Source organism: Aquarana catesbeiana, linkage group LG08 (assembly GCF_042186555.1).
Source record: "Aquarana catesbeiana isolate 2022-GZ linkage group LG08, ASM4218655v1, whole genome shotgun sequence".
NCBI lineage: Eukaryota > Metazoa > Chordata > Amphibia > Anura > Ranidae > Aquarana > Aquarana catesbeiana.
In genome coordinates this window covers 139,723,280-139,738,114 of record NC_133331.1, presented here as the reverse complement: position 1 = coordinate 139,738,114, position 14,835 = coordinate 139,723,280, and the positions used below count along the sequence as shown (strand labels likewise).

General features: G+C 40.6%; 1 protein-coding gene across 1 annotated transcript in view; it reads left to right on the top strand.

Moving 5' to 3' along the window:
- The window catches only part of HK1 (hexokinase 1), a 100,679-nt gene that overhangs the window by 74,668 nt on the left and 11,176 nt on the right, over positions 1 to 14,835 (top strand). The window contains exons 10-14 of the mRNA XM_073596463.1: positions 7,890 to 8,194; positions 8,641 to 8,789; positions 9,156 to 9,275; positions 11,873 to 11,968; positions 14,072 to 14,171. Coding sequence (XP_073452564.1) covers positions 7,890 to 8,194; positions 8,641 to 8,789; positions 9,156 to 9,275; positions 11,873 to 11,968; positions 14,072 to 14,171 — 770 coding nt within the window. The remainder of the gene's footprint in view (positions 1 to 7,889; positions 8,195 to 8,640; positions 8,790 to 9,155; positions 9,276 to 11,872; positions 11,969 to 14,071; positions 14,172 to 14,835) is intronic.

Sequence of the window (14,835 nt, the reverse complement as noted above, 5' to 3'; positions counted from 1 at the left end):
GCTCCGTGAGATGTTCAAGCTTGGGATATATTTTTATAACCTAACCCAGCTTTAAACTTCTCCACAACTTTATCCCTGACCTGTCTGGTGTGTTCCTTGGCCTTCGTGATGCTGTTTGTTCACTAAAGTTCTCTAACAAACCTCTGAGGGCTTCACAGAACAGCTGTATTTATACTGAAATTAATTCACACACAGGTGGGCCCTGTATACTAATTAGGTGACTTCTGAAGGCAATCGGTTCCACTAGATTTTAGTTAGGGGTATCAGAGTAAACGGGGCTGAATACAAATGTACGCCACACTTTTCAGATATTTATTTGTAAAAAAATGTTGAAAACCATTTCTCATCTCTGACAGACGCAAAGACTAACAAAGACGGACGCTATTTATTCTTAAAAGGGCAAATTGGAGATGTGAAAGTGACTTTGGCGAACTTCTATGCTCCAAACACCCAACAAGACACATTTCTGACACGTCAACTAGAACGTCTCACACAATATACAGAGGGACAACTCATTGTTGGAGGAGACTTTAATACCCCCCTGACGCCAACAGTGGACACTTCCTCTGGACAGTCCTCGACCTCACGAGACATGCGGAAAAGAATCTCTACATCATTACACACTGCGCAACTGATCAACGTGTGGCGCCTCTTTCATCCCGGGGAGCGCGACTATACATTCTACTCGAGGCCGCACCAGTCCTACTCGCGCATTGATTACTTCCTGATCCCTCATAGACAATTACAAGCAATAAAAGCCACCACAATAGAATCAATCACCTGGTCAGACCATTCCCCTATAACCCTACGATACGCACTGACAGACATCTACAAAACACAGAGACCACCCTGGCGCTTAAACGAAAGCCTACTCCAAGACCCTGAGGTCTTAACAGAAGTGGTGAAGGAATTGGGACAGTACTTCCCCTCTAACACCACGCCTGACAGCACACCTGGGGTTGTTTGGGAGGCACGCAAAGCTGTGATTAGGGGTATACTCATCAAACATGGGTCCCGACTAAAACGACAGAGGACAGCTCAACTGAACTCATTGCTTCACAAACTTCACACACTAGAGACGAAACATAAGCAGACGCCATCCGAGAGGGTTAGCACAGAACTGGACCTTACTCGCAGACAGATTACAGATCTCTTACAGTATAAGGCCAAAGCGGTTATACAAATTTGCAGGAAGAAAATCTATGAGTCGGGAAACAAGTGCGGGAAATTATTAGCTCAGTCCCTACGAACACAGAAACGGTCATCGTATATACCACATCTTAGCTCCTCCGGAGGTCAGAAATTATCAATGCCTTACGAAATATCAAAGGAGTTTAGACTATTTTATGACTCCCTATATAACTTGGACAGCCCGTCCTCACAATTAGATGAAACATTAGACTATCTAACTGCAGCCCATTTGCCAACTTTGTCGACCGAAGATCAAACCATTCTAGAAGAGCCGATCACACTATCAGAACTTCAACTGGCCATAGGGAAAATGAAGGCAGGGAAAGCGCCAGGGCCGGATGGGCTTACCATCATGTATTACAAAACCCTACTCCCCTCCTTAGGTAACTATATGGTCGACTTATTCAATAACCTTAGTACAGGAACGAACCTACATAACTCTACATTACAAGCACAGATATCTGTAATACTGAAAGATGGAAAGGACCCTTCACACTGCGGGAGTTACCGCCCCATCTCTCTACTAAATACAGATTTAAAACTTTTCACTAAAATCATTGCCTCCAGACTTCAGCACCATCTTCCAAACCTAATCCATTTAGACCAAGTTGGATTTGTTCCGACCAGAGAAGCCAGGGACAACACCATCAAGGTCCTCAACCTGCTCCATCTAGCCAATAAAAACAAAACACCGAGCATATTTTTAGGAACGGACGCCGAAAAGGCGTTCGACCGAGTGAACTGGCAATTCATGTTTGCTACTCTACAACATATAGGTGTGGGCAACAAAATGCTTAATTGGATTAGGGCAGCATACTCAAGCCCGACGGCGAGGGTTAGAGCAAACGGTGTAGTTTCAGAACCATTTTCGATTACTAACGGGACTAGACAAGGATGCCCACTCTCTCCATTATTGTTTGCATTATCTTTAGAGCCATTCCTTTGCCATATCCGATCAAACCTAGACATCACGGGAATAGAAATTAACAATACACAGTATAAAGTATCTGCGTATGCAGATGACATGTTATTCTCCATCACAAACCCAAACATCTCACTCCCCAATTTAATGAACGAATTCGCGATATATGGAAAACTTTCCAACCTAAAAATAAATTTCACCAAATCAGAAGCAATGGGAGTGGGTGTCCCACCTTCACAACTGGATAACCTCAAAGCTAATTTTAACCTGAAATGGACGAACACAGCATTGAAATACTTAGGAACATTCGTCCCACCAAAAATTGCCCAAACGTTCAAATTAAATTTCCCACCTCTTTTGAAAGAAGTCCAAAGGTTACTTAGCAACTGGGATAGCGGCCTCCACTCATGGTTCGGCCGCTGTAACATACTCAAAATGACAATTCTGCCAAAGTTCCTCTATCTACTACAAGCAGTCCCAATCTACATTCCCGCATCCTTCTTTAAACAAGTGAATTCGGCATTTATAAAGTTCCTTTGGGCAGGGAAAAAACCCAGAATAAGCAAGAAAATACCATCAGTTCAAAAACAGCAAGGAGGCATAGCGATGCCAGATATCAAAACCTACTATCACGCGGCACACTTGAGCAGACTTGTTGACTGGTGTAGACATAGAGAGTCCAAACTCTGGACGCAGATAGAGCAGGCACAAAGTGAATTTCCCTTAAATAGAGCACCCTGGTGTCACACGGACTTGCCATCTGACACTAGATGACAACCAATGATTGGCTGTACTATCAGCCTGTGTGCCCGCTTATTCTCCCAAACCACCTTGTCCCATAACAATTCACCTCTCCGCCCAATTCTAGGCAACCCACGATTTACGCTGGGCATGAGCGACTCGAAATTCCATGCTCTAAAGTTATTAGGCCTTCATCAAGCATCTCTTTTTAGCACTACGGGTCGTTGGAGAACACTAACAGAGCTTACGGACTTGACAGGTCAATACAAACTAGACTTCTTAAGAGCTTTACAGCTACATCATTTTCTTCACACAATGACCCCACCTAACATTACCGACAGGCCTTTCACGACTTTGGAAGAGATATGTACAGAGACGGGAACGATCCTACATACACTGTCCCTCATGTACAAACTACTAATAACGCCAACAGAGGACTGCCGAATCCCATACATTGACAAATGGGAGGGGGACTTAAATTGTCACTTTACAGATACGCAGAAACAACATATATTGACATTCACACACAAGTCATCTATATGCGCCAAAATTCAGGAGACCAACTATAAAATCCTCACACGTTGGTACAGAACCCCATCTGTACTCAAAAAATTTTTCCCAGCAGCATCCGATTTATGCTGGCGCTGTAAACAAGATAAAGGAACCTTACTGCACATCTTCTGGTCCTGCCCACTAATCCAAGTTTTCTGGGGAGAAGTACGTCGAATAATACAAAAATTCACTGACCGCATAGTCCCAGATAACCCAGCATACTTCCTCCTACATGTAACTGATACTCCGGCGAGATTGTATAAAAAATCGGTGATACGCCATTTACTTGACGCAGCCAAAGCGTGTATTCCGTTCAATTGGAAATCAACACACCCGCCGTCTATAGACTTATGGTTTAGGAAAATAGAGGAGATAAACAAAATGGAGGACCTTATCTTAACACACCAGAATAGACAGGAAAGATATTCCAAGACATGGCAACTGTGGAATATATTCAAATACTCAGAAGAAGGACAAACCTTAGGGATCACCCCTCACAACACGAGTTTATAAAATACTTCCTGATGGCAAGGAAATAGGGTGCTATCGACAGTAGCAATAATACACAAACTAAGCTGTGCATGTCCGTGAACCCCCCCCCCCTTTCTCTTCTTCTTCCCCCCTCTCTTTTCCTCCCCTCTATTTACTCTCCCCCCCCCCCCTTTTTTTTTTTTTCTCTTAATTTTATTTACCAAGTTTTATAGGTTTGTTTTAGGTTATATAGAAAAAGAACAGGAGACGTGTCCGCGGGGCAGCAAAATGATATGCTAACAATGTCAGACACGAGAATTATTCCCGTGACTTTACAAACACTCTCATAGGACCAGGGAAAGAAGCAGTATATGGATACTGAGCATAGGTTTACATTTTAAGATACACTCTAAAGATTTACTATATGGTAGTTTGTCATTATGGATCCAACAGTTTGTTAAATATTGCACGATGTCATCATAGATCCCCAATGTATGTAATGCTGACATGTTATATCTGTAATGTGTAATTGTGGTCCTTGTGGATCTGTTTCCTGGAATAAATAAACAATTTAAAAAAAAAAAAAACATTTCTCATTTCTCCTTCCACCATACATAAGGTACAATAGATCAATGTTTCTCAACTCCAGTCTTCAAGTACCCCCAACAGGTCATGTTTTCAGGCTTACCATTATTTTGCACAGGTGATTTGATCAGTTTCACTGCCTTAGTAATTACCACAGCCGTTTCATCTGAGGGAAATCCTGAAAACATGACCTGTTGGGGGTACTTGAGGACTGGAGTTCAGAGACATTGCAATAGATAACCCTCAGTTATATACCGTGAGAAATCATCACCTAAACAGTAGTGCCCTGCGCCTCTATCCAGCCAGCCCAAATTTTGTCAAATTGAGCAGGACAGTTTCGGCTGATGTACGTAAGCTTATATAGGGGGAAAGCCCCGTTGACCGCCGTCTTTAAGCCAGACATCATGGACAGACTGGGCAGCTTCCATTTCAGCAGGATTTCCCTTCTAGCATAATAGGCCAAAAGAAAAGTTTGACATGCTTAGTGGCCTCCACAAAATCAGTGAGTCCTAGCAGCACCACCAAGGGGTCCATAGGGACAGACAGGTTGTCAACTGTGTTAATAGTATCCAATACTGCCCAGAAATTACAAAACCTTGGAGAAAGACCAAAACATGTGAGCAAACGTGCCATTGGGGCACTTTTTATATGTGAGCAGTAGGGCCGAAATAACTAATCGATTAATTGACAACTAATCGATTATAAAATTAGTTGTCAACTATTTTCATAATCGATTAATCGGCCAGCCGATTACTTGGCCTGCATACAGAATGCATTATTTGTTTACATATCAGGAAATATAGTGCAGCACACATACAACTCAGTACACTGTCCATATTTGTCAGTAAGTGCCTGAGAACTTGTGAATGTGTGAGGAGCAATGCCTCATGGGACATGTAGTCCTGGGCAGGAAGTGAGTGGTTCTAAAGGCAGAAGTCTTTTTTCCCTTGCTATAGGGGGCACTCTATACTATAATTTGCAGCTTGCTATTGGGGCACTCTGAAGGCAGGAGGAGTCAGAAGCGTTGATGGGGAACCCCAGAAGAGGAGAATCAGGGCTGCTCTGTGCAAAACCATTACACTGAGCAGGTAAGTATAACATATTTGTTGTTTTTAAAAAAAATCACTTTAAAACTGTGTGCAGGGAAGATCAGCATCTGAACCCAGAGATGGTGGAGGCTGATAATGGCATTACAATTACATTTAAAGTAAACTTTTACCAGTATTGTGCATTATATTTAAAATTATCATATCCATGAACAAAGTCTGAGCTTTTAGTACTACTTTAATATAAAAGATTTCTATCTTTTATCTTCTATCTTCCACCCTTCATATAGCTTCATGTTTTACTCCTAGTTAAAAATGCCCATATATCCTATTTCTGGGTGTATTTATTATTATTTATATATATGATATAAGTAATATATATTATTAATTTCACTGTTTCACAGTCTGAGTCTGATGATATTTACCAGATTTAACCTCTAATAGTATATAGTTATATACTTCTGTCTGTTATTCTCAGAGTGGATTAGAGATTGTGCTCCCTAACCATATAGTTGGTTATTTATATTTACCATTGCATAGAGATTTTAAAGAGTAAATTGCCGTTTTTTTTTTTTTTTTTAACTTTACATATTAACTAAATTATACACTGCACTTTTTTTAAGGTTATTATCCGATTAAGCAAAAAAATATTCGGCCAACAAATCGATTATGAAGATAATCGTTCGTTGCAGCCCTAGTGAGCAGATCTTGTGGATGTTGTTAGCTCTCTGTGTATGTAATAAAATGTTAATGCACTATTATATTTTCTCTTTGCATGCCTTCTCTGCTATGGAGGAGATATGCAGAGACGAGAGGCGTATTACAGTATCTGAGTTCTTCAGTATTGAATTTAAATGCTGTATTACATTGTATTTCCTATAGAAACCACACATCAGATTAATCTATTGTATTTATAAATGGCACTAAAACAGACATCTTTTTTTTTTTTTTTTTTACTAACAATAAAGATACTTTCCCGGTTTCTACATGGCAACATACTAGTTATAGAGCTCTGCCTCTAACCCCTTCCTCAAGACAAGCAAATATATAAAAGTGAAAAATTAAACCTGGCCATACATGGATCAAAATCTGTCCGGCTCAGCAGGGACTTATTTTGATCCATGTATAGGCTAGCTGGTTGTACACAAGTCAATCTATCAATCCACTTGTGTACAACCAGCCATTTGGGCAGGGATATGCAATTAGCGGACCTCCAGCTGTTGCAAAACTACAAGTCCCATCATGCCTCTGCCTCTGGGTGTCATGCTTGTGGCTGTCAGAGTCTTGCTATGCCTCATGGGACTTGTAGTTCTGCAACAGCTGGAGGTCCGCTAATTGTATATCCCTGCTGTAGAGTTTTTCACAAATGATTAGTGCTGGCTATAGCCGGCAACACTGATCATTGTATTCTGATGGCTGGGGATGGTTCCTCGCTGTCATCCACCTCAAATGTGTCAATGGGGGAATCACCTCCGTTTTTTTCATTCAACCCACTGGTTGAACGAAAAAAAAGGAATTGTGTATGGCCAGCCTAAGAGCCCCTGGAATTTAGTTGCATACAGTTGGCCTCTGCCTACATTCTAGGACTCACAGGCCAAGGCCCTGCATGAGCTCAATGTTGCAGGAACTCTGCTGTTGCCCATTTCAGACTTTCAAACAGACCTTTTGTTTTGCTGGCAGGAAAATATAGGGAAAAGGAGGCCGTTTAAAGAACCTTGGCATCTTGGATAGTAAAACTGATCTATAGGGTATACAGGGCAGTCAGTCAGGATTCCCCTTTTGTGGCGAGGGCATGTTCTATGAGGGCTATTGCGGCATCTTGAGTTTCCATGGATAAGATATGTAGAGTGACAAGTTGCTCATTGAATCACTCTTTCCTAAAACATTATAGAACTGATCCTGGCGCATTGACCGCAGTGGAGTTTAGAAGAAAGGCAATTAATATCTAGCATTTTGCATTTATCCCACACTGTCAATTAGTTATTTATTACTAGTATGCTGCCATGTAGGCACCAGGAAAAAGGAAAATTATATAAAACGTACTTTTCTTTTCCTGGTGCCTATCCTTGGCAACATATGTAACCGGCCTCAGTCTGAATCTTTACAGCAGAATGGCATACGTATTCACTGGTCCTGAGGAAGGGGTTACAAACAGAGCTGCCATTGATAGCCAACAGAGATGAAAAAGTATGGTAAGAATTTGATAGTTTTCACTTTTTTTTCAGTTTCTATATAAATTAGCCCAATTTCTCTTGGACCCATATGCTTTTTGGTACCAAGCATGCCTAAAAGGATAACTGCATTACCCATAGCAGCCAACTGGATTCATCCCCTTTATTTATTTTTTTTATATTCTTTAATGTTTCATATGTTCTCTTTAGGTATTCCCGACGTCTGCATAAAACAGTGAGACGTTTGGTCCCTGACTGTGACGTGCGGTTTTTGCTGTCAGAAAGTGGCAGTGGTAAGGGTGCTGCTATGGTGACGGCAGTGGCTTATCGGCTGGCAGAGCAGAGGCGACAGATTGACGAGACGCTTGAGGAATTCAGCCTTACTAAAGAGCAATTGCAGGAGGTGAAGAAGAGGATGCGAATCGAGATGGAATGTGGATTGAAGAAAAAAACTCACGAAACTGCTAAAGTGAAAATGCTGCCAACATTTGTTCGCAGCACACCAGATGGCACAGGTACTTGTTAATATTTAAATGCATAGGAAACATAAAGCAAGGGAAATGCAGAGAAAGCTCTCAAAGCTCTATCAAACCTGAAGAGCAACATCCACCACTAATGGAAGTTTTTTCATAAACAGGTAGCTGTGTGCGCAGTTCTGATGTTTAACACAGGCAGATGATTCCAGTGCAGTACATTACAGTTATCCATTGCTTTCTCTGGTGCCCTCTTGTGGTGTCATTCCATAAGCATTTGTAGAGTGTCTGAGCTATTACCGGTCTATAGTTCAGCATACAGAAACAACACATTTATAATTGTAATATTACATTTTAGTTGAACTTCAATGGGACGCTTCATTTAGCAAAAGATAGGAACTCTTAACTACTTTCTATAAGTAAGTATATGTGCTATTTAAGGAGTTGCTAATCATAAATGTCATCATTTTGTTTATTTTTTGTTTTAGAAAATGGTGATTTTCTGGCCCTGGACCTTGGAGGAACAAACTTTAGAGTATTACTTGTAAAGATAAGAAGTGGTAAAAGAAGAACTGTGGAAATGCATAATAAAATTTATGCCATTCCTGTAGATGTCATGCAAGGCACTGGAGAGGAGGTAGGACACATATATTATTTATTAATTCTTTTTCTTTCTGGTTTAAGCTTATACTTGTTAAGTTACTTGGCATCCCGCCCTACAACTTACTTTTTTAATACTTTATAAATTGGCTGGGTTGGATTATGATTTATTTTTACATATGGGGAATAAATGATAAGCATGGGAAGAGAGAAAGCAGTTTACCAGAGGCAGCCATCTTGGAGCTGGCAGTTCTCTGGTTTTAAAAACATATGTTATATTATTTCCACTCATACAAACCTGCACAGCCTGCTGTTTTGGCAGTGTCTCGGTATGGAAAAATATGTAATTGAAACTGTTTCAGTAAGCTTATAAATCTTAAATAATGTTACCTTTGTTTTCCAGCTCTTCGATCACATTGTTCACTGCATCTCAGATTTCCTTGACTACATGGGGATTAAAGGAGCCCGGCTTCCCTTGGGATTCACCTTCTCCTTCCCCTGCAAGCAGACCAGCTTAGATGCTGTAAGTCCAATAGGATGATGTGGAAGTATCTACCTCTGAAATTATGTGTTATGCTTTTACTATTTCACTGTACTATTATGAATTAAAATACACCATACAAATAGTGGAACTGCTATTGCTTACTTAGTTTTCAAGATAAAAGCTCCAGGGCTGTTATATGTACTCTTCCTTTACCACTCATTGACTCATTAGGCTAAGGAAACCAAAAGAAGTATGACAATGTTAAATTAACATAATATCTTCATGTTTAGAAATGGAGGTAGGGAGTTGCATGATATTTCATGATGTAGCAACTGCACAGAAATGTTACTCTGGAAAAGTGAGACCAGATAGGCAACATTTTATACATATGATGGAGAGTTGGCGCTAATGAAGCTACGCAAAACCTGCAATGGAAGTGGAAGGTTTGCTTTCTTTGTTGTGCAGATTCATTTGCACCTTTCTGTTCTAGTGCATTGCTTTAATGTATGTAATGACATGTGTTAACATCCACTACAATAAGTCGGCCTCTAATTTAAATGTGTTGTCAAAATGGACATGCAACATTTTTAGCAGTGAACCACAACACATGGTAGCGCATTACCAAGTGTTGTGGTGTGCTGCTACACTTGTGCGTTCCCTTGACAATGAATGGTACTGTAAGGCACTAATGCAGGGGTGCTCAACCTGTGGCCCTCGGAGCCCTCTGATGTGGCACTTACAGGAAAGCACATGCCCGTGGTCGGCAACCCATTGATCACGATCTGGGGTTGCCGACCTGCCATCCCACAGCATCAGAGTGCATCAAACCTGCGCCAGCAGCAGAGGAAGCAGGTGGCCACAGAAGGAGCAGGCGCTGCATAAGCCGAGGCTTCCTCTGTAGCGTCAGCTGCTGTCCCAGGCAGAGTGTTACAAAGTGCACTCAGCCTCTAATCCTTTCTAGCAGCCTGGAGAGTGATGCCACCAGAAGCAGGAAGAGGAAAAGAAGGTCAGTGTATTAAACAACACATACAGTATGCTTTTGCAAAGGGTATATTAGCACCTATTAAAAGGGTTAACAACGATCAGGCTGCTATTACACTGATCCACGGGTGCAGTGCAGTGCACCTGCAGGTTTTTTGCGGGCTAGCTGCACTGAGCCATAGACTTCTATTATATTCTGCGAGTTTGATTCACTTTCAGAAAGTGCACCACTCCCGCAAGATATAATAGAAGTCTATAACAAAGCTCAGCCAACCCACAGGAAAGAGCATCAGTGTGAAAGCAGCTTTATAGGGGGCTCAGGACAGTAAGGGCTTGTTTACATTTGCGGTTTGGGTTTTTTTTCCACACACCCCAACCACTGGTGTACATCAGGGGTCGCAATGGTGACATTGCCCCATTCTCCAAGCAGCCCGTGCGGCCTCCCTGTCACATTCTGTTTTACACTTGGACAAGAGGGGCGGCGGGGGTGGCATATACAGGAACCGATCCTCTCCATTTTCCTCTTGCAACCGCTGAAAGCTGGTTTCTCCTCCTCTTCCTCCTGCTGGCATTTAGTGGCTGCAGGAGGAAAATGCTCATTATGCTATTCAAAATAAAAAATGTGAAATTCAGGACCATTTTATTTCATTGTGGCTTGCGACTGGTTATCAAATCACTTAAATGGCTCTCGCTCTTCAAAAGGTTGAGCACTCCTGCACTAACCCATGCATGGTGCGTTACATGCATTGTGGTAACACATAATGCATATATGTGAAGCACAGACAGGCAATAAAGCCCTCCATTTTGTCTGATTATATAGTCATTAAAAGCTCTAAATCAGTTTACAATTGCACTAGTCTGTAATCTTTTGCTGCACATAAGTGTTCAAGCTGGAAAAGAGAGGGTCCGCACTATTAGCCAGTCAGGGTTTGCTGCATTGCAAGATATTGTGAATCTAACAAATAGAGCTGATTGATTGGAGGAGAGAGCAAATAGATGACCCTGTCATTGAGCTGCTTCTTCATCACTATCCAACCACAGCCTTGAGCAAGGTGTATTCATTTGTCTTCAGTAAAAAGCAAATGGTCAAGTCTTGTTTATGGTGCCTATTAGGGAGGTCTGGACTAAAAAAAAATGACAGAATTAAGGTTCCATTCACATTAGTGCGTCTCCAGAGTCGCACGATTTCCAACTTTAAGTCGCACCAATTTGAACGGTTGCCATTGAAAAGAATGGGTGTGACTTTTCATGCAATTTTGATGTCGCATGACAAATCGCACTAGTGTAAATGGAGCCTACATTTTTTTTCTGCTACATTAGACATATTTCAGCTGTGTAGCTTGGTTACACTTACGTAAAGTTTGCTTACAATTATGCCTTTATATCTATGTTCACCAACACCATTTAAAGAGGAATATTGTCTTGTGCTGCTAGGATTGCAGGGCTTTACCTTTCAATAATTTAAATGATTGGAGAAAATGTGCAGTTTTCATATTTTCAGAGCGAACGACAAATTGCTAATTTTCAGTGGCAATAAACTAACTGACTGTTCCGTTTGACACCTCTCCTTATATCTTTTTTTTTTATAAAATACGCTCCATCTGCCCTTAACCTGAATTTATTAATGTCTTGGCATCTGATTCATAACTCCACAGGGTATCCTGCTAACCTGGACCAAAGGCTTCAAGGCAACTGACTGTGAGGGCGAAGATGTGGTGGGCTTACTAAGAGAAGGGATCAAGAGGAGAGAGGTATGTGGGACTATATCTCATCTATGTCACATCAATACAGCCAGAGCACAAGTAATAACAGCCTGATTCTTCGCAGTGCTCTGTGCACTTTACTGTAATTACAGCATGAATGCACTTAATGATGAGCAATTTACTAACAATTATTAATGTGAAGTAGCAGAATTATGTGACTTCTTGAGTATTTTTATTTAGACGATGTAGCAAGTTATGTATAGAATGAGGCAAGGTATTGCACTAATTGTAAAGCCCAACTCCAGCCCAAATCTTTTTTTTTTGTCTTTTTGAGAAACAAAAATAACCCACGCAGGGGTCAAACCTTGGTAGAATGCTGGCACCGCCTCATGGCTGCCAACAACGAAAATACAGTAAAACATTACAACTCAAGTGTATGTGTGTGTGGGTGGCTCACCCTCGTACTAAATTGTAGAACAAACGCAAAAAACATCTCCAGTAGGCCGGCACGGCCTTGTCCACCTCCCCACTAGACCTCACAGGCATGAAAAATTATCCCTTAATGAGAAACATCCAACATTTGTGCCATAGAGTCATCATTAAGCCATTTATCCCAGACTTTAAGTTTCTTTGGACACTCTCTGTTATAGTATGTGTACTTATAGAAGGGTAAGGCAGAGTTGATCAGCTTCATCGAGGCTGAGACCATTGGAGGAGTGGGCTTTTTCCATGCAAGAGTTATTATCTTCTTGGTGTAGGATAGAAGAAGTCCCAGCAATGTCCGTTCTGCCACCATAGGTGCCAACTTCTCAACCAAACCCAGCAGGCAGACCCGTAGAGAAGGGGAAAAGTCCCGTCCGGAGACCTTTTGTATAGCCCAAATATTTTTTTATTTTAAAACACAGTAGATAAGGGTTAGAACATTTGTTTGTTTTTTTTTGTTTTTGCTCTCTGTGTTTCCATAGGGGAGATTTACGCTCACTTCCTGTCTAGGTGACAAGGTATCACCAGAGCAGGGAGTGATGAGATATCACCCAGATGGGGACAGGAACAGCTAAAAAAAAGCACAGTTATTTAGTAGAGTGTGAAAGGGTTATAACATCTGTTTGTTGTTGTTTTTTGTGTCTTCGTAATCTGATGAAACCTGTTCACCCTTTATTGCAGACTGCAATAAAAAACCTGACAGTTCTGACTCTACTAAAAACAAAAAAGTTTTGTCCGAAGTTAAGAGTTTCAAATCATACTACTTTTAAGCATCTATGAGATGTACAGTATGTGTGTGTATGCTTATACCCACATCTGAGTTCCTGAAAAAGGCTTGTCAGCAGTTATAACTATGGTTCAGTTGCCAACTAAGCTTTATTTCCTATTGTTGTCAGTCCTTATAAACATGGTATATAATAAATATATATAATGCAATATACGGTATACTGAAGTACTGTAAATATATATAATGCAATATATATACAGTATACGTAAGTACTGTAAATATATATAATGCAATATATACTGAGATACTGAATTTTGGGAACATGCCACACTTTGTGGGAAGGCAGTCAGTTTTGATCAAGATCAATGGTTGACCACCCCACCAGATAGCAAGATTTCAGTGTTCTTTTTTTACAGTGGAGGCAATAAACAAAGGAAAGGCATCTCAAACCCCTTAGAATTCTATTCCAGATCATAGCACCAGCCTGACCAAATGGAAACACTGAATATCATACCAGTATATCACCTGGACAATATTGGGTTAATACTGCCAACACAGCATTACTTGGATCAGCATGCATCAGTGTGATGACAAGCTATCCATACTTGCACAATGACACTGCTACCCTGGTGGTGGGTAGCAGTTTAGTTCTTTAAAAAACCCAGCAGTGTATATACCTGTACATACTGGGCTGTTGAGTAAGGAGAAGCAGTGAACTTCAGAGGCAATTGCTGCGTGTTCTTTTTATCATGGTCATATGATAACAATAAAATTGAAGACTGAATTTCCAGTGGTGCCGGCTCTGCTCTATATAAACAGGTCACATGGGCATTGTACAGCAATCAACTCTAAAGCTGTCAGTTTCAATGTACAGTGTAAACTGCAGATGCATGTTGGCTTCATTAAAAAATGATTAATTGAACTGTACTCCTCCCTTTAAGGAATTTGACCTGGATGTAGTTGCCATAGTAAATGATACAGTTGGAACAATGATGACTTGTGCTTATGAAGACCCTAATTGTGAAATCGGTCTTATTGTGGGTAAGTTCGCAAAAAAATAAACGTATGTATTTTATAACGCATAAAATAGTAAAGTATTAGGTCCAACTGAACATATCAGCACCTCATTCCTATATGTATAGAATTTAAAAGATTTTTGGGGAAATAATCCCCAAAAATACATGCAAGATGAAATAAAACGAGCTCAGCCAGCCTGACGTGTCATCCTCCCCCTTCAAATAGTCACAGTAATAATCTAACGCGTTTCACAGTTGTAGCCTCCTCAGGGGTTAAAAAGGGTGTTGTTGAGAGTTAAGACACTTTTCCGAAAGAAAATATTATTTCCCCAGAAATCTTTTAACAATGAATTGTAATAAAACTTTTGTTTTTATTAATATGACTTTCTGTGGGAGGGTTTTAGCACCATTTATAATCCCATTCATCCTTCATTTTCTCAAATTCTATAATGCATTAAATGACTCTCATCTTTGCTATCGTTTTTAGTAATCATAATTGGAAATCAGTTATCGTTTAAAGTGTAACTCCAACCCCCCTCAAATTTTTGGTTTTGGATATAAGTATAGAAAAGGTAAAATATCTGACGTGTTTTCACTGCTGTCTGATTTACCTTTACTTCCTTTCAAGAAAAAACAAAATACACATTCTTCATCAGAACTGTACCACCAATGTGTGCTGGCTGGTGGCC